Source organism: Capricornis sumatraensis, chromosome 1, assembly GCF_032405125.1.
Source record: "Capricornis sumatraensis isolate serow.1 chromosome 1, serow.2, whole genome shotgun sequence".
NCBI classification, from domain to species: Eukaryota; Metazoa; Chordata; class Mammalia; order Artiodactyla; family Bovidae; genus Capricornis; species Capricornis sumatraensis.
In genome coordinates this window covers 103,334,261-103,353,304 of record NC_091069.1, presented here as the reverse complement: position 1 = coordinate 103,353,304, position 19,044 = coordinate 103,334,261, and the positions used below count along the sequence as shown (strand labels likewise).

Sequence of the window (19,044 nt, the reverse complement as noted above, 5' to 3'; positions counted from 1 at the left end):
TCCCCAGGCTCATCACAGGGCAGAGGGCAACTCCCTCTGCAATAAGGCAGACGCCGGACGATGCACGTGGTCTGGCAGCAGCAGGGCTGTTTCCTTCTGGAAGGAAATCTTGAAGTATTCGATGAGATGGTGATGAGTTTCAAGGAAATCTGAGACTAGGAACAGCTGGCGAGAGACCTATCTTTCTCATAGCGACTGGAGAGAGGGCCAAGCTGTGGGCCCACACGTGCCCTCCTTTCCAGCCTCGGCCACTGACAGCATGTGGGTGCCTCAGAGGAGCCCTAGATGGGGGCATCCCCAGAGGGCAACACAGAAGCACCTGATGCGGAACCAACTGACACGGGACAAGCCTCTGAGGACGAGGACGGTGGAGAGAGGGCACGCTGTCCTCAAGACGCTCTTGTGGCCCATGGAGCTGTGAAGGATGCCACAACCTTGGTAGAGGAGATGCCAGAACTTTCTTGATGTTCCCTGAGTGCTCTAGAAGAGTCTTCCAACCCTGAGACACCCCGAGTTTCCCAAACACAGAAGCAAGCCAGCACTTCACCATCCCCCACCCCAGGGAGGTCATGGGAGAGGTCTCTCCTGGACCTGTTTGCTTCTTGAAAGGAGGCTATATTTCCAAAAGAACGTCCCTAGACTGAGTGGCTTGGCGGGTGGTCCCAGCCCCTCTTATGGAGCTGCAATCTGTACAGAAGCAATCTTAAAGGGGCAATCCATCGGCCAGATGCTCTGGGCTAGTTTTGAATTCTCGGTGGAGAGCGTGTGCCAGCAGCCATCCCAAGGTGGGGGGCCCAAGGAAAGAGGCAAGGCTGTCAGAACAGCAGTCTGGGGCCGCGGCACTCTGGGCCTTGCCCTAGGACCATGGGGCTCTGCCTTGCTCCCACAGGGTGCTGAGAAGCCGGAAGCCTTCATACTGGGGTTTGTGCTCTCAAGTATTTGTGCTAGCGTGCTCAGGTGCTCAGCTGTGTCCGATTCTTTGCCAACCCATGGACGGTAGCCTGCCAGGCTCCTCTGTCCGTGGGATTCTCCAGGCAAGAATACTGAAGCAGACTGCCCTTTCCTCCTCCAGGGGATCTTTCCAACCCAGGGATCAAACCCGGGTCTCCTGAGTCTCCTGTATTGCAGGCAGATGCTTTACCGCTCAAGTGAGCACCCTCAAGTATTTGAAATGGTGAATTTAAATGGCCACACTTCTACAGATCACCTGCCCCTGGGGAAGGGGGAAGTTAGGGGAGTGTGGCTCTTTGCAGAGTAAACAGGGAGGTTAAGAGCCTCCAGCGCCACTTCCCACTTTCCGAGTGGACACCAGGTGTGCACCACTTTCCAAGCGGTCAGAAATAGCTCCTCTGAATCCTCAGGCCCTCCGGGACCTCCCCTTCATGGACATTTGTTTTTCTGAGTGTAATTCTCTCCCTGATTCCTCCTAGAAGGTGGTTCAATTGAAGCTCCGTGTTGGGGAAGAGACAGTGACTTATTACACCTGGTACGAATGCCAAGGAGGGGGAGGGGCAGGCGCAGAGCAGGCTGGCACAAGCACGGGGTATTTATAGCAGAGCGAGGGTGGTTTGGTCTGGTTTGGCTTGGCAGACAATTACCAAACACAGTGGTGGAACAGGTTCTTGAGAAAGCTCCGGCCATACCCTAGAGGGACGTCCGCCCACCACGGACGTGGTGTCAGAACAGCCAGTTGGCAGGAGGGAAGGGGCTCGGCCTGTCCAGGGTCCTAAACACTCGTGCACGGGTGTGTGCTAAATCACTTCAGTTGTGTCCGACTCTCTGCGACCCTATGGACTGCAGCCTGCCAGGCTCCTCTGTCCATGGGATTCTCCAGGCAGGAACACTGGAGTGGGTTGCCATGCCCTCCTAGAGGGGATCTTCCTGACCCAGGGATTGAACTAGCATCTCCTATGTCTCCTGCATTGGCATGTGGGTTCTTTACCACTAGCATCACCTGGGAAGCCCCCTAAAGAGTCAAGCCTCAAACCGACTACTCAGAGAATTCTCAACAAAAAGTTTGCCTTTACAACCCAGATCTAGTTCGCCATCCATCCAACAAGAGTCGTTTCTGTACTGCACCAATTAGCATCCCTGTCCCACCCAGTCTGAACTCAGTGCACAACGGGGGCTGCAACAACACGAAATGGGGCATTGTAGACTTTCCACGCAAAAGTGTGCCTGGCTGGCCACGCGTTGATATTAGGTAATGTGTCAGGAGGGGCTTGGAGGCAGACCAAAGGGACTGGGACACATCTTGCAAGAGGAGGGGCAGCAAGCACTCTGAGTCAGGAAGGGGCAGGAGCAAACGTCAGTCTCCAGGGCACTAAGACCCGGCCGTGCCTGGTTCTTCCCTTCGTTGCCTTGCGCTGTGAGCACGGGGACTCACACGCCAATCACCCGTGGTGTGACGCACAGTTCACTGCGGCCCCTCAGACTCTGCGCTTCACTCTTTGGGCTGGAGTCTGCAATCACCAGTCTGGTGACTTTTAACTTCAAAAAAAATGCACATAATTTCCAATAATCATCAGAAGAAATCTCTCCTTTCTCTAAGTAGTAAAACACTCATTGAGCCCCCGCTATCACCAACAATGATGACAATGGAGCTTTGTACAGTGACCGGCCAGTTGTATTACATTTATGGAAGAGGAAATATTTTAGTGTTTCCAAGCAAGAATATGTGGGCTTCCCAGGTGGTGCAGTGGTAAAGAAGCCACCTGCCAGTGCAAGAGACACGGTTTGATCCCTGGGTCAGCAACATCCCCTGGAGAAGAAAATGGCAACCCACTCCAGTATTCTTGCCTGGAGAATCCCATGGACAGAGGAGCCTAGTGGGCTACAGTCTGCGGGGTCACAAAAGAGTAGGACGCGACTGAGCATTAGGCGCATGGATATATTCAGTTGGCTGATAAGTTCATTCAGGTTTTTCCGTAAGATGTAACACAAAAACACCAATGAGCTTTTTGGCCAACCCAATATGTTTAGAAGAGTCTCCTTTATGGGCTATTTATATACATGTATTTACATTTTTCCTGAGGTGTAATTGGTACTGCACATATTTAATGGACACGATTAGATAGGTTTGAACTTCTTTCAGTGGCCGTGGCCGTGTGAGCAGGGTACCAGGGAGGGGCGTACTCACCTCCCAGTGTGCTGTATGGGCCCCAGGGGCTGCAGAGCAGGGCTGTGGGCTCCGAGGCTGTGGAACGTGGCCGAGACCTCTTGCAGTGAGGGACACCACAGGTTCGTGTCCCCATCTGTCAGACCAAAGAAGGTGGGGGGGGTTAGGGGGCAGAACAGGACGGGCTGCACTGGGCCCACGGCGGGGTCACAGGGACCAGCCTCTCCTGGGCAGCACAGGTGTTTCCTGGAGGGTGAAGCCTCCAGAGGTTTCAGACACTCGCGGGTGCTCTGGGAACCTGGACGCTCATTCTCCTGTCTTCAAGCTACGGCCACCTTGACGTGCAGGCCTGGGGAGAACGGTGCCCTCACCACTCCATCAGCTGCCCCGAGCTGAGCCAGGCGCTGAGTCCCCAACCAGAGGCCTCCAAACCACAAGACAGGAGACACGAGGCTCCCCAGCCCTGAACTCTCCGCCACCAAGGCCCGAGTCCAGATCGGCCCCTACTACGGACTCTCAGTAGCATCCTTGGGGGAACGTCTGGGCGTTCCCAGGTCCACTGATCCTGCTGGAGGGCCTCCCCACAGTCCTGGAGGCATTTTGTCAGCAAGCTCAAGCTTTGAGGACAGTTCTCTCTTAACAGGACAGGAGCGATCATCTGACCTCCTCAACAAAGGGGAAAAACCTCACGGAATGGAGGGCCTTTCCTCCTTCAGACTGTTCAAGGATATTTTCCGAACTGGGAGAACAGAGAAGCAGAAGGCAACGGGGTGGAGTGTGCTTCCCAAGCTGGCTGCACCTCGGCGGCCCCAGCCCCACACTGGCCCCTCTCCCTCCCTCCTCCGCATCACCTTATTTGCTGACCTGCTCGCTGCCCGTCTGTGTCTCCCCATTAGAATGTGAATCCCGTGAGGACAGGGGCCAGGTCCATGCTGTTCCTCCCTGTACACTCAGAGTGGCCGGTGTGTGGAGGAAGCCGGAGGGATGGAAGGATGGATAGATGATGAAATGAACGAACGCATCCTACACAAGCCTGACCAAGCAGCAGACGACTAAGAGGGAGACTGGTAACAAGTCACAGGACAGGCTGGCAATGTTTGGGAACATGAACGAAGGGTCTGATGGAGGGTGAGCTGTAGGAATGCAGAACCAAGAGCAGCGCCAGCTTGAAGCTTCACCATTCCGCAGGGCGAGCCTTCCATCCTAAGGGCACCCCTTGATGGACCCCACCGTGTGTAGGAACCATGCCAGTTGCCCAAGACTAAAAGGTGACCCAGTAGACCCCTTGGCCTCAGGGAGCTTGTGGTCTAGGAGGCAGAGAAGCCAGGTGGATGAATCAATACAAGAGTGCGTGTTGCTGTAAAACCCAGAGCTGGTGAAAGGTGGGGCACTTGCTTAGGCGAGAGAGACTTAACTAGGGGCTGGGGCGGGGGGCAGACAGCACAGGTAATAGGAAACGAAGCCCATGCCTAGCCAAGGGACGGAAGTGGCAGAGAGCATGAAAGAGCGTGGGTACGTCTAGCCAGAAACGGGGCACTGAGATGTCTTGGCCACAGTCCCGCGCGGCGGCCGGCTGAGGGTCTGAGTCTCAGCCAGGGACATGCCTTCGGGGATGGTGGCATTGAGTGTCTCTCTCTGGAAACGTATATCGGTTGAGGCTCACCCAACAGGTAATGAGACTCTGGGAGGAGGAAAAACGTTCTTGTTTTTTTTCCTCTTGGGCAACTTAACAAGTCAGAGAACGGTAATAATACCCCTTGCCCGAGTCGCAAATGAGCTGAGAAGAATGAAGGCTGCGAAACACAATGAGAGAGGGCTGTTTGCCCGAGCAGAGCCGAGCTGGGGAAGTGGGTGGGAGGGGGCGCTGTGTGGGAGGCCAGTGACTTTGCCAGGGAGGGGAGGACAGTGTGGCAGGAGAATCGGCTGAGGGCAAGGTCCCAGGGAGGCCTGGCTGGGCGGCAACGTCCTGCCCCTGCAGCCTCCAAGCCTCCTCCCCATGGCGGCCCCCCGCAGGTGCCTCTGCTCCTGAAAAGCCCTTGACAGCATCGCAGACCCCGCTGGCCTGGGGCCCAGTCAGGCCTCACCCCTCTCCGTGTGCCTGCCCGGCCATTTATTGCACACCCCCGCTCCCCCAGGGGCTGAGGGGTCAGGAGAAGTTCCAGAGAAAGGGGTCTGGGTGGCCCCGGGATAAACCAGTCCCATCAAACTGACAGCCCGGGAAGCTGGTTAAGTGACAACAGGCCCCCGGGAGCCCATAATTAACGCTGCCTGTAAGTAGGCCAGGCACTCAGCTTTTCCCGAGCACTGTGCGTCCCCAGTGAGGGTTTTCTGGAGAGCTGACACAGAAGAAAAGTCTCGAGAACTTGGTTTCTGTATGCCCACGGTGCGGTCATCTGAGGTGATCCCCCGAGGGAACACCGGGGCCCTGGGCTGCTTCCAATGCCAGCCCCAACAGCCAGCGCATCTGGGCTCGGCTGAGAGGCTGAGTCTGAAAGCTCTCCTGGGACGGAGCGGAGGCTTGGGCGGGGGCGGGGAAAAGAGGCACAGGCCGGAAATAAAAGCGACTTTTCCATCTGCGCCTCAGCAGCCTCTTGACTTCATGCAGCTACCCTTCTGCTGGCTCCGTCTGTGCACAATGGGGAAACCACGCACATCCCTGCAAGCCCCTCAGGCCTCCCAGTTCCAGCCCCTCTGCAGGGGCTTCCTCGCCCCTTCCTGACACCTGCCAGGTCCCACCGGGGCCTCAGAGGAGCAGGGTCTGCAGACATCTGTCCTTGTTCATGCCCCTCCCCGCCCCGCCCCCAAATCAAGCTGCTAACTCGCACTCTTGAGTGTTGCCGTGGAGAGACCCAAGTGGCGTCATCTGATGAGGTCCCAATTTTTGGACATGGAGACCACACAGGGCCACAGCAGGGGAGCCCCCATCAGCCTTAAATGGGAGTGCTGATTCCCAAAGGAACGTGAGCTGCTGACCCATCACACACCCGAGCACGGGGCTCACGACATTTTTCTTCTATTGTTGTTTAGTCACTGAGTCGTGAAGTCGTGTCTGACTGCACCCCGCCAGCCTCTTCTGTCTATGGGATTCTCCAGGCAAGAATACTGGAGTGGGTTGCCCTTTCCTCCTCCAGGGGATCTTCCCCACCCAGGGATCCAACTCGCATCTCCTGCACTGCAGGCGGATTCTTTTACCGACTTGCCACCAGGGAAAGGGAGGCTTAAAACCTTACTCTTTTTCATCCTCCCAACTCGGATCACTTAACTTCCCTCAGCACTTTTGTATTTAAATTTAAACTTGCTCTGTATCATGGGCTTTAGCCATTCAGCTCTAGCCTTAGTCACATAAAACTGTTCTTCAGAGGACTTCCCTGGCGGTCCAGTGTCTGAGACTCTGAACTCCCCATGCAGGGGGGCCAGGTTCAATCCCTGGTCAGGGAACTGGAGCCCACACGTTGCAACTATTGAGTTCACGTGTGGCAACTAAAGACCCCGCATGCAGCAACAAAGACCAAAGATCCTAGGGGCCACAACTAAGACTTAGTGCAGCTAAAAAAAAAAAAATGTTATTTAGTCAACAAACAGTAAGTGAACACCAGATTACTGAAGTTCTGGTCTCGTGGAGCTGAAGGTTTGATGAGGAAACCAACCACGTGTGTGGAAGCGAAGCACACCACACCGGGAGGTGTAAATGGCGTGGAAGGCAGGGGTGGAGGTCAGCGTGATGCAGAGTGAGGTGATGGTCGGAAGGAAGAGCCCTGCAGACCCTGGGTCCAGCCAGCAGCCCGTGGTGCTGGAGCTGGTGCGAGGCCCAGGGGTGGGTCAGGGTTAGGGCAAGGCGGGGACGGGGAGACGTGGGAGGGGAGGGGACAGGCCTGTCTCCTGTGGGGCCAGGGCAAAGAACAAAGGGGATGTTATCAGAGGAATCTGCCATGTTTGTGGTAGAAACACAAAATCCCACCAAGTCCACATTTCACAAACACGAGCATTTCATTGCCCTCAGGGCTCAGCACAGAGGACCACGCCCCCGGGCCTCGGGAAGCCCACCCAGACCCAGGCCACACACTGCTGCTGTTCCGGCTCACACCCCTGCCTCCCCTCCAGACCTGCTCTGCTCTGGTCTCCTTCCTGCTCTCCTGCGCTCTGCAACTCTCGCGGCCAGCCCCTTCACCTTCCCAATTCTTATCGCGCCCCTGGGGCTCAGGCCCTCTCCCCCTAGGGCCTCCCTGCATGTAACACAGCCTGTGCCCGCCCCTCCACACACACACACACATGCTCATCCATCCACTCACCACATACTGCACAGACACACATCACTCACACACCCCACCACACACACACCACATAGTGCACAGACACCACTCACACACATCCCCACCCTCCCACACACAGACACTCATCCATCCCCTCACCACACACATCCCACACACTGCATCCACACACACCACACCACTCACACAATCTCCATCATATACATCCCTGTATCCACTCACCACATACACACCCCACACACGCACATCCCATCTATTTACTTATACCCATTTATTCACTTATCACACATGCAACCCCCCCCACCACACCACTCACACATCTCCACACACATGTATACACACCACTTTTTCACACACACACCCCACAACACACACACACACATAGACAGGGCTCGGTCAGCTCCTGGTCCACTGATCCACAAGCTGAGGGTGCGTGTGGGGCGCATGAGGCCGTCCCCAGGCCACCTCTCCTCCCTGCTGCCCTCTGTAACTCACACCACTGTCACCGTCATCTAACACTATCGAGCTTTCCAGGTCCATGTGTAAGACAGACCTGCTTTGTGCCAAACCACCAGACCCCTGGTATCTGCTAGAATTAGCTTCAGCTGCAAATAACAAAGAGCTCCAAAACAAAGCAAAAACCCACCTGGGCTTAACAAAACTAGAGTTTCATTTCTTTGTGATGGAAGGGGAGTTTGGAGGTGGGTGGGCCACCCTGTGCAGGACCCTGACTGACGCGTGGGATCGTTGAGGGCTTTGCCGCTCTTGTCCTCTGCAGGTGCCTCTTCTCGGGACCACCTGGTAGCCCACGATGGCTGCCAGAGGCCAGCCATTGCATCTCACCTCCAGGCAACCACTTCCTCCCTTTGCCACTTCAGTATGCATCCCTGGGTTGCCTGTAAGGATGCCAGGGCCCCTCAGTGTGAGTCAGGAAGGCACCTGCAAACTGCCCTCTTAAGTTTCAAAAGCAAGAATTTGAGATGGATTCAGACTCAAACAAAGAGCTTCCTAGTAACATCCCTGAATGCATGGCCCACCAGTCTCTCCACCTTTGGATTCCTGAGCCTGCTATTGTGGGAATGGTCCTGAGATCTAGAATTAAATGAAGAAGCACCAAGTGCTGGTGAGCATGCGGAGCAACGGGAGCTCTCAGTCGCTGCCGACAGGAACACAAGATGGTAAGGCCGATTCGGAGGACAGCCTGGCAGTTGCTTACAAAATGAAACATACTCTTACCATACCACTCAGCAGCCATGCTTCTTGCTATTTATCCAGATGAACTTAGAAACTGAACGTGAATAGAGCTGCAGCTTTATTCGTAACTGTCAAAAGTTATGACACACCAAAGCCACCAAGATGTCCTTCAATAGGCAAATAAACTAAATCCAGACAATGGAAACCCATTGAGCCATAAAAAAATAAACAATCAAGCTATGAAAAGACGTGGAAAAACGTCTAATGGATACTGCTGCAAGAAAGAAGCCAGTCTGCAAAGGCTACATGCTGTATGATTCCAACCATATGATATTCTGCAAAAGGCAAAGATTCCATAATATCATATATGATATTATGCAAAAGGAAAACTACAGAGATGGTAAAAAGATCAGGGGTTGCCAGGGGTAGGGAGGGAGGGGCACAGAGGATTTTTGGAGTGAAACTAATCTATATGATGGTGCTCGTGGTAAAGAACCCAGCTGCCAATGCAAGACATGGGCTTGATCGACCCCTGGGTCAGGAAGATCCCCTGGAGAAGGATATGGCACCCCACTCCAGTACTCTTGCCTGGAGAATCCCATGGACAGAGGAGCCTGGCGGGCTAGAGCACCTGGGACTGCACGGAGTCGGACACGACTGACGCGCGCATTCTGTGCGATAAGAGACACGGTAATGATGGACACATGCCACAAGCTGTACAACAGAGTGCGAACCTTAAACAACGAATTTCCGTTAATAATAATGGCTCAGTAGAGACTTCCCTGGTGGTCCAGTGGCTAAGACTCCATGCTCCCAATGCAAGCAGATTCTTTACCGTCTGAGCCACCAGGGAAGCCTACTGAGCCAAATAAATAAGTAAAGAAAATTTTAAGTTCTCTCGTTTATTAAAAATAATAACAATGGATCAGTAATGGATCAAATTATACTGCACGAATGCAAGATGTTACTAAAAGAAACTGGGGTGGGGGAATAGAGGGGAACTCTGTGCTTTCCCACCAATTTTTCTGTAAGCCTAAAACTACTCTTACGGCTTCCCAGGGGGCTCAGTGGTAAACAATCTGCCTGCAATGCAGGAAATGTGGGTTTGATCCTCGGGTCAGGAAGATCTCCTGAAGGAGGGCATGGCAACATACTCCAGTATTCTTGCCTGGAAAATCCCATGGACAGAGAAGCCTGGTGGGCTACAGTCCATGGGGCTGCAAAAGAGCTGGATATGACTTAACAACTAAACAACAACTACTCTAAAAAAATAAAACAATACAGAGAACTCTAAAAAAACAAAACCAAGAGAGGAAAAGGTTTCCCCACATAGCACCTTGAGTAGCAGAGCCCGATGGTCAGCGGTCTGTTCTGGATTGGGGCCCCGCTGGGAACCTAATACAGTGCTTCCCAGACTTGTCTGCAGAGTTTGGAATCAGGGAGCAGCTTCAAAAGTTGCTGCTGCCTGTGTCCCACCCCAGTGACTGTGGTTTAATTAGCATGGGTGTGGCTTGGGCCGTAGAATTTTCAAGAATTCCCAGGTGATTCTAATACCAGCCAAGTTCAGGAACCACTGAGCTAAGAAGAGCCGTGGCACCATGGGGCCCATCCTCACCTGCTCCGGCAGATGGTGTGGGCGGGGTAGTGGAGGAATCAAGGGAAGGCAGCCCAGCGCCACATCACACCCAGGGCTCCCATCTTTGCACCCAAGCCAGCTGCCTGTGGCATCATCCAGGGAGGTGTTAAGGTCCCTGCGCCCAGGCTGCATCCAGACCAGTACTGGAGGATGGGATCCCGGCCCCACACTTTGTAAAGCTCAGGCACAGCTAACAATTGCAGCGGCCAGAAGCTGAGTCCTGGGGGAGCTGCTGACATCCTCCGATCAGGGTCTGAAGCCAGACGTTCAGGGGTGCTCACCACACGTAAGTCATCTGAGTCTATCCCCTTCATTTAAAAAAGGTGGGTTGAGAATCCTAGCAGCTAAGGCAGCAGGATGAGCCCCTCTGATGTGTGGCCTCTCTGCTCCATCAACAGGCTTGCAACTTGGCCAAAGTCCTCCCAACCAGCACCTTCTCAGCCTGGCTGTGCCTTACAGCCACCTGTGAGCTGAAAAGATCCTGTGCCAGGTACTGCTCTACGTGTGTTCTGGGAGCAAAACCAGCTGAGCCCAGCAGCTCCTGACACGGCCCCTGTGAGCTGGCTGTACAGGTGATAGGTCAGAATCAACCAGGAAGGTGCTGCTGAGTGAGGGTGGAGCGCACATGCAATCTGGTCTCCACGGGGCCAGCAGACCCCGAGTCCCGACCTTGCAGGGGCAGACCGGCAGCTCTCCAACCACTGACCGCACGGGATGAGAGGAGCTGGTGGGAGGGGATGTCCGCTGTGGGCAACGTACATGCTCCCTGAGACGCACCACTCATTCAGTGGGTCTAGTCCATGTCCTGCTGTGTGCTCGGCTCTCAGACCTGCCAGGAATGCAAGCGAAGGCTAAAACCAAAACAAGCAAAGACATGGTCCCTGAGCTCTGGGGCTCACAGCCCACTGGGAGAAATGACATGAATCAAACAACCTACACATCAGCTATAAGCAGAGCCACGAAGACTGGGGAAGGAGCGTGAGAGAGGAAGGGAGGTGGGGGTGGGGGTGGCACAGACCGCCCTGAGGAGGCAGTGCCAGAGAGAGGCAGTGAGAAAGGCAAAAGCCGGGCAACTGCTGGCAGGTGGGAAGAGAGATCCGGGCGGAGAAACTGACATGCACAAGGCCCTGTAGCAGGAGGACAAACGGGGAGAAAAAAGGGCAGTGAGGCTGGAGCGCAGACAGTGAGAGAAAAAGATAGAATGAGCTGGATCGGGGGTTGGGCTGACCACATAGGAGACTGCACTTCATACAAAGACTATGAAGCTCAGTCCTTCCAGCCCCCGGAAAGTGAAGTGTTAGTCGCTCAGTCGCGTCCGACTGTGACCCCATGGACGGTAGCTCGCCAGGCTCCTCTGTCCATGGAGTTCTCCAGGTAAGAATACTGGAGTGAGGTGCCAATCCCGTCTCCAGGGGATCCTCCTGACCCAGGGATCGAACCTGGGTCTCCCGCACTGCGGAAAGCTTCTTTACTGCCCATGCCCCCAGGAGGCCCCTTCCGGCCCCCTGACTACCTGTAAAATGGGAAAATGACAGGATCTACTTGTTGGATGGTTGTGGTGACTGAAGGAGACAGGCAGAGGCCGGGGCTCAGGGGCTGGCATGAGCTCTCTAGAAAAGTTAGCTCTTGTTCTTAATGAAATCATGTTTATCATCACGACAGACAATAATGTGTTTCAAAAGCGAGGCTCAGTTATGAAGCTGAATTACTATTATTGTTGCATTCCAACTGGAGACTCTGGAGAGGCTGTGCTGAGCCAATGACAGTTTCAAGAGAGCCAGGGAGTGGGGGGCGGGTCTCCTGGCTGGTCCTCAAAGTGTCTTCCTGCCCATTTGGGTCTACATGACACTTTTGCAGCACCATCAGGGTTAGGATGGAGATCAAGTGCAGCTGGGCCCACAGAACTGGATCCCTAGGGCCTTCCCTGGTGGCCAAATGGTTAAGACTTCACCTTCGAATACAAGGAGGTGTGGGTTCAATCCCTGGTCGGTGAGCTAAGATCACAGGTGCCTCCTGGCTAAGAAACCAAATCCTACAACAGAAGCAGTATTGTAACAAATTGAATAAAACTTAAAAAAAAAAAATGGTCCACATTAAAAAAAAAAGTCTTTAAAAAAGAAATGGATCCTGGCTTGTCTCTCTGGGCCCGGGGAAGGGGCAGCTGCCCTGAGAAGTTCAGGAGTAAATGGCACCCACATAGCAACGCAGAGCGGGCCCTGGACCCAGTACAGAAGTGCTCCATGTGTGTGTGATCCACGAGTAACAAGGCTGTGGGGGGCCCCAAGGGACAGCTGTCCACAGGCTGGGCCTCCACTCAGCTCCAGGAGGCTCTGAATGGACTGCTTCCCACCCCCCACCCTCCGCCAGCCCTGTACCCAGAGACTGCACAGCCCACTGTGCCAGGCAGAGCAGGTGAAGCGAGGGCAACTACTCATAAGGCAGCAAAGAGCAGACAGTGTCAACCGGATCTACAGACTAAGAAGTTTTTGATTGCTTAAAAATGTGAGAAAACAGAAAAAAGAAAAACAAAATCCAGCCATCCGAGAATAGGGTGAGAGATAAACGGCCAAAATAAAAAACTGCAGAAATTAAGAGGAAGTACAGAGAGTATTTAGAACATTCGTGCTGCTTAGTTCCTGAGGTCTATCGAATGATCTCTGACTCATAAAGAAATACATTTAAATTTTTTTTATTTTGGCTGTGCTGCACGGCATGTGGGATCTTAGTTCCTCACCACGGACTGAACCCCTGCATTGGCAGCTTGGAGTCTCAACCACTGGACGGCCAGGGAACTTCCTCGATTTTGATACTAGCTATCATTCTGAATGTCCACTGTACACCAGGTGCTTCATATATGTAATTGCTTATTGTTCAGTCACTAAGTTGTATCTGACTCTCTGCAACCCCATGGACTGCGGCATACCAGGCTTCCCTGTCCTTTACTATCTCCTGGAACTTGCTCAAATTCATGTTCATTGCGTCGGTGATGCCATGCAACCATCTCACCCTCTGTCGTCCTCTTCTCCTGCCTTCAATCTTTCCCAGCATCAGGGTCTTTTCCAGTGAGCTGGCTCTTCGCATCAGGTGGCCAGAAGATTGGAGCTTTAGCTCCAGCCTCAGTCCTCCCAGTGTTCAGGGCTGGTTTCCTCTGGGACGCACTGCTTTTACCTCCTTGCAGTCCAGGAGACTCGAGTGTCTTCTCCACATCGCACTACTAACGCTGAGGAGAACGCTCAGTGCTCGGCACCTGCCGCTCAGGTGAGGACTTGGCGCCTGACCGCCGAACTCCGCCTGGGTCCGGAGGCAGCCTGGACCTGCTGCACGGGTTTCCCCACCCAAGGCCCGACGAAGGATATAGCAAGGGGAGCCCGAAGACATACAGACGGCAACTGGAGCAATGCAAAGGTCATCAGAGCTACCACTGCACACCTCTTAAAAGGACTGAGTAAACCGAGTGGTGGGGAAGACGTGGAGCAACTGGAGCACGGCTGGGGGAAGCTGCCCGACAGCGTTAGGGAAAGACGGGGCAGCTTAAACGCACGGCTCCCGTAGGGCCCAGCCTACCCACGCGTGCATGTTTACTCCAAGGGTCCACACCCAGACTTACACAAGAACGCTTATATCGGCTTTCAGAGCTCCCAAACTGAAAGCAACCGAAACGTCCACTAAGAGGTGACTGGACGAGCACACTGCAGTACTGCCCCACAAAGGAGCACCACAAAGCTGTTGACTGGCATAAACTACTGATACACAGTGGTGCTGGTGCATTTCAAAGTAATAGAAAGAAGCAAGACCTAAAAAAGAGTACCTACTGCATGGTCCCGTTTGTATAAAACTACAGAAAATGCCTGGAGAATCCCATGGACAGAGGAGCCTGGCGGGCTATGGTCCATGGGTCGCAGAGTCGGATACGACAGAAGCGACTTAGCACGCACGCAGGCGTAGGAAAAGCAAGCTAATCTGGAGTGACAGAAAGTAGATGGATCGTTTCCTAGGTATAAAAGGGGAGAGGAATGGATTAATGACAAAGAGGCACCAGAAAGCTTAAGGGCCCGGGACAATGGACATTTTGACCGTGGTGAGGGTTTTATGGGTCTATGTGTTTTGTGCGTAAGTAGCACACGCTGAATGCATATAGGTTAAGGTATGTCAATTATGCCTCAACAAAACTGTAAAAAGATGAGTTAAAATGTAAATATAAGTGTTAATATTTTCTTTTGACACCCAGGGGTGGGGGGGGGCTGTTTCATCTCCCTCCACTCTGGAGAAAACCCTGCCTGACTTGCACCGTGTGGCCTGTGGCCTCTCCTGATATCCGGGAGAGAGCGGGGAAACTCTTACAAGAGTAACTCTCCATGGGAGGCAATTGCAGATAAACGTCAACATGACAGAAGAAAGATGGTGTAAATAAACCTGTAAATACAAGAACACACACTAAGTGGATTGTGCATTAATTCCGCTCCCGAAAATCATTACAAGAAGCTGTTGATTATGAGGAGAGGAGCGGGCTGTGGGAAATGGGTGGAGAGCTGGCGTTCACTTTTCAAATACCTTTCTCTTGTCCTATTTGAATGTTCTACGCTTGATGCATAGAGCACTTCTGAGAAAATAAAAACAGGTTCCGTGGCTACTGAGATTACTGGTCATCTTTTGGCACTATTCTTTTTTTTTTTAGTCATTCATTTAGCTGAGCTGGATCTCAGTTGCAGCACTCAGAGTCTTCTGGTCTTCATCAGGGCATCTGAGATCTTTAGTGGCAGCGTGTAAACTCTTAGTTGGGGCATGTGGGATCTAGTTGCTCGACCAGGGATTGAACCCAGGGCCCCCTGTATTGGCAGTGCTGTGGAGTCTTAGCTGCTGGACCACCAGGGAAGTCCCTGTTATTTTCCTTATAAGAAGTAATCCTGTAGATATTGTCTGGGAGGCACGAAGGAAGGAGGGTTGAAAAGGTGGAAGGAGAGAGGATGCAAGCAAGGACAGAAAAAAGTCACCCACAAAATGGGGCGAATCCGAGAGAGCCCCAAAGCTCCAGTGACTATGATCCTGGAGCTCTGGGGACAGAGGGAAAAAGCGGTGATCAAGGGAGGCAGGACACAGCTTGCGAAGACACTGCTCATGAAAACAAAACAAATTTCTTCTGAAAGCTAAATGTCACACCCACTTAAAAAAATATCCAGAGAATGTCCTGGCCAGGGTCACTTTATTTTGATATATTCTCTCCCTCCTACACAGCTATCATAGAAGCTGGCAGGGAATGGAACGAGTAGGTCAGAATGAACCACACAGTCTTGAAAACTAATGGGAAAGAAGCTACACGTATTTTACTTCTTGTCCAGTGTTTCGATCTCACTGAAGGAGCTCCTCTTCTCCGGGCACTGCTGCCTACTCAGTGTGATTTGCCCTGGGTTACTGGCCAGTCCTACATGGGCATGGCCGAAGCATGTTTGTTACAGAAACATGAGGTCATTTCTCACAAGCAATTAGTTGCACAAGAACATGTTTGCTTTCAAAATCAAACTCTGCCATTAAAAAAAAAAAACCTGTTAGTGTTAATAAACAAGTTCAGCAAGGTTGCAGGATATAAAGTCAATACAGAAATACTCTGTTGTATTTCTACACACTAGGAAGGAATGATCTGAAAAGAAAATGAAGAAGAAAGTCCCACTTATGATAATATCAAAAAGAAGAAAATAGTAGGAATAAATTTAACAAAAAGAAGTGCAAGACTTGTATACCAAAAACTACAACACATTCTTAAAAAGAAATGCAAGAAGATCTAAAGAAATGGAGAGACAGCCCATGTTCACAGATTAGAAGACTCAATATTATTAAGACGGTAATAACTCTCAAAGTCATTTATAGATTCAACACAATCACTATGGAAAACCCAGCTGTCACTTTTGGCAGAGGTTGGTTCAGTTCAGTTCAGTTCAGTCACTCAGTCGTGTCCGATTCCTTGTGACCCCATGAATCTCAGCACGCCAGGCCTCCCTGTCCATCACCAACTCCCGGGGTTCACCCAAACTTATGTGGATCGAGTTGGTGATGCCATCCAGCCATCTCATCCTCTGTCAACCCCTTCTCCTCCTGCCCCCAATCCCTCCCAGCATCAGGGTCTTTTCCAATGAGTCAAGTCTTCACGTGAGGTGGCCAAAGTACTGGAGTTTCAGCTTCAGCATCAGTCCTCCCAATGAACACCTAGGACTGGTCTCCTTTAGGATGGACTGGTTGGATATCCTTGCAGTCCAAGGGGCTCTCAAGAGTCTTCTCCAACACCACAGTTCAAAAGCATCAATTCTTTGGCGCTCAGCTTTCTTCATAGTCCAACTCTCACATCCATTCATGACCACTGGAAAAACCATAGCCTTGACTAGACGGACGTTTGTTGGCAAAGTAATATCTCTGCTTTTCAATATGCTATCTAGGTTGGTTATAACTTTCCTTCCAAGGAGTAAGCATCTTTTAATTTCATGGCTGCAACCACCATCTGCAGTGATTCTGGAGCCCCTCCAAAATCAAATCTGACACTGTTTCCACTGTTTCCCCATCTATTTCCCATAAAGTGATGGGACCAGATGCCATGATCTTCGTTTTCTAAATGTTGAGCTTTAAGCCAACTTTTTCACTCTCCACTTTCACTTTCATCAAGAGGTTTTTTAGCTCCTCTTCACTTTCTGCCATAAGGGTGGTGTCATCTGCATATCTGAGGTTATTGATATTTCTCCCGGCAAAATTGATTCCAGCTTGTGCTTCTTCCAGCCCAGCATTTCTCATGGTGTACTCTGTATATAAGTTAAATAAGCAGGGTGACAATATACAACCTTGACATACTCTTTTTCCTATTTGGAACCAGTCTGTTGTTCCATGTCCAGTTCTGACTGTTGCTTCCTGACCTGCATATAGGTTTCTCAAGAGATAGGTCAGGTGGTCTGGTATTCCCATCTCTTTGAGAATTTTCCAGAGTTTATTGTGATCCACACAGTCAAAGGCTTTGGCATAGTCAATGAAGCAGAAACAGATGTTTTTCTGGAACTCTCTTCCTTTCTCAATGATCCAGCAGATGTTGGCAATTTGATCTCTGGTTCCTCTGCCTTTTCTAAAACCAGCTTGAACATCTGCAAGTTCATGGTTCACGTACTGCTGAAGCCTGGCTTGGAGAATTTTGAGCATTACTTTACTAGCATGTGAGATGAGTGCAGTTGTGTGGTAGTTTGAGCATTCTTTGACATTACTTTTCTTTGGGATTGGAATGAAAACTGACCTTTTCCAGTCCTGTGGCCACTGCTGAGTTTTCCAAATTTTCTGGTTGATTAGCCAATCCTAAAATTAATATGGAAATACAAGTGACCCAGAATAGCTAAAATGATTTTGAAAAGAGTGAAGTTGGAGAAGTCACACTTCTCAATTTCAAAAGTGACTACAACTATGAAGGAGGAGAAGGGGACGACAGAGCATGAGGTGGTTGGATGGCATCACCGACTCAATGGACATGAGTTTGAGCAAGCTCCAGGAGATGGTGATGGACAGGGAAGTCTGGTGTGCTGCAGTCCATGGGGTCACAAAGAGTCAGACATGACTGAGCAACTGAACTGATGATAATCAAGAATTTGTGGCACTGGCATTAGGACAAATACATATATATATCAATGGACTAGACCTGAGAGTCCAGAAATAGACTCATATATCCATGGTCAACTGATTTACTGATTTTCAACAAGCGTGCCCAGATAACTCACTGTGGGAAAGCACAGTCTTTCAATAAATGATCCTGGGACAAGAGCATCTCCACATGAAAAAGACTGAAGCTGGACCCCTATCTCACACTGTATACAAAAATCAACTCAAAATGGATCAAAGGCCTAAATGGAAAGGCTACAGCTATGGAGTTCTCAGAGTAAAACATAAGAGGACACCTTCATGACCTTAGACAAAGCAATGGTATCTTGTTTGACATCAAAAGCATAGGCAACAATAGAAAACAGCTAAATCAGATTTTATCAAAATTAAAAACTTTTGTGCATCAAAGGCCACCACCAAAACAGTGAAAAGGTAACCCACAAGATGGGGGAAAATATTTGCAAATCACATATCTTGTAAGTGATAGTCAAAGTTGCTCAGTCACGTCCGACTCTTCGCAACTCTACGGACTATACAGTCCATGGAATTCTCCAGGCCAGAATTCTGGAGTGGGTTGCCTTTCCCTTCTCCAGGGGATCTTCCCAACCCAGGAACTGAACCCAGGTCTCCCGCATTGCAGGAGTATTCTTTTACCAGCTGAGCTATCAGGGAAGGGTCTAGTATCCAGCGTATATAAAGAACTCCTGCAATTCAACAGAGAAATACCAATAATCCAATAAAAAAACGAGTGAAGCAACTGAATAGATCCCTCCTCTAAGAAGATACATGGATGGCCAGCAAGCACAACAGGTGCGCCACATCCTTAGTCACTGGAGAAATGCAAGCCCAAACCACAGTGAGGTATCACTTCATACCCACTAGGATGACTCCTATCAACAGATGGACACAACAGATGTTGGCAAGGATGGGAAAGAATTGGAACCCTCACACATTTCTGGTGGGAAAGTAAAATGATGCAGCCCGTTAGGAAAACGGTTTTGCAGTCCTTCAAAAAGTTGAACAGAGTCACCCTATTAGCCAGCAATTCCACTATTAAGCATATGCTGGGGAGAACGAAAAACATACGTCCCCATACACTTGCGTGGGAATGCTCATGTTGTGTCCGACCCTCTGCAATCCCATGGACTGCAGCCCGCTAGGCTCCTCTGTCCATGGGATTTTTCAGGCAAGAATACTGGAGTGGGCTGCCA

The 19,044-nt window shown here is 51.3% G+C and overlaps 1 protein-coding gene across 1 annotated transcript in view; it reads right to left on the bottom strand.

Moving 5' to 3' along the window:
* FAM178B (family with sequence similarity 178 member B) overlaps positions 1-19,044 on the bottom strand; it is a 106,891-nt gene that overhangs the window by 49,328 nt on the left and 38,519 nt on the right. Inside the window, exons 9-10 of the mRNA XM_068967376.1 lie at positions 3,140-3,254; positions 1,955-1,966 (exon numbers count right to left, since the gene is read on the bottom strand). Of these exons, the coding sequence (XP_068823477.1) occupies positions 1,955-1,966; positions 3,140-3,254 (127 nt within the window). The remainder of the gene's footprint in view (positions 1-1,954; positions 1,967-3,139; positions 3,255-19,044) is intronic.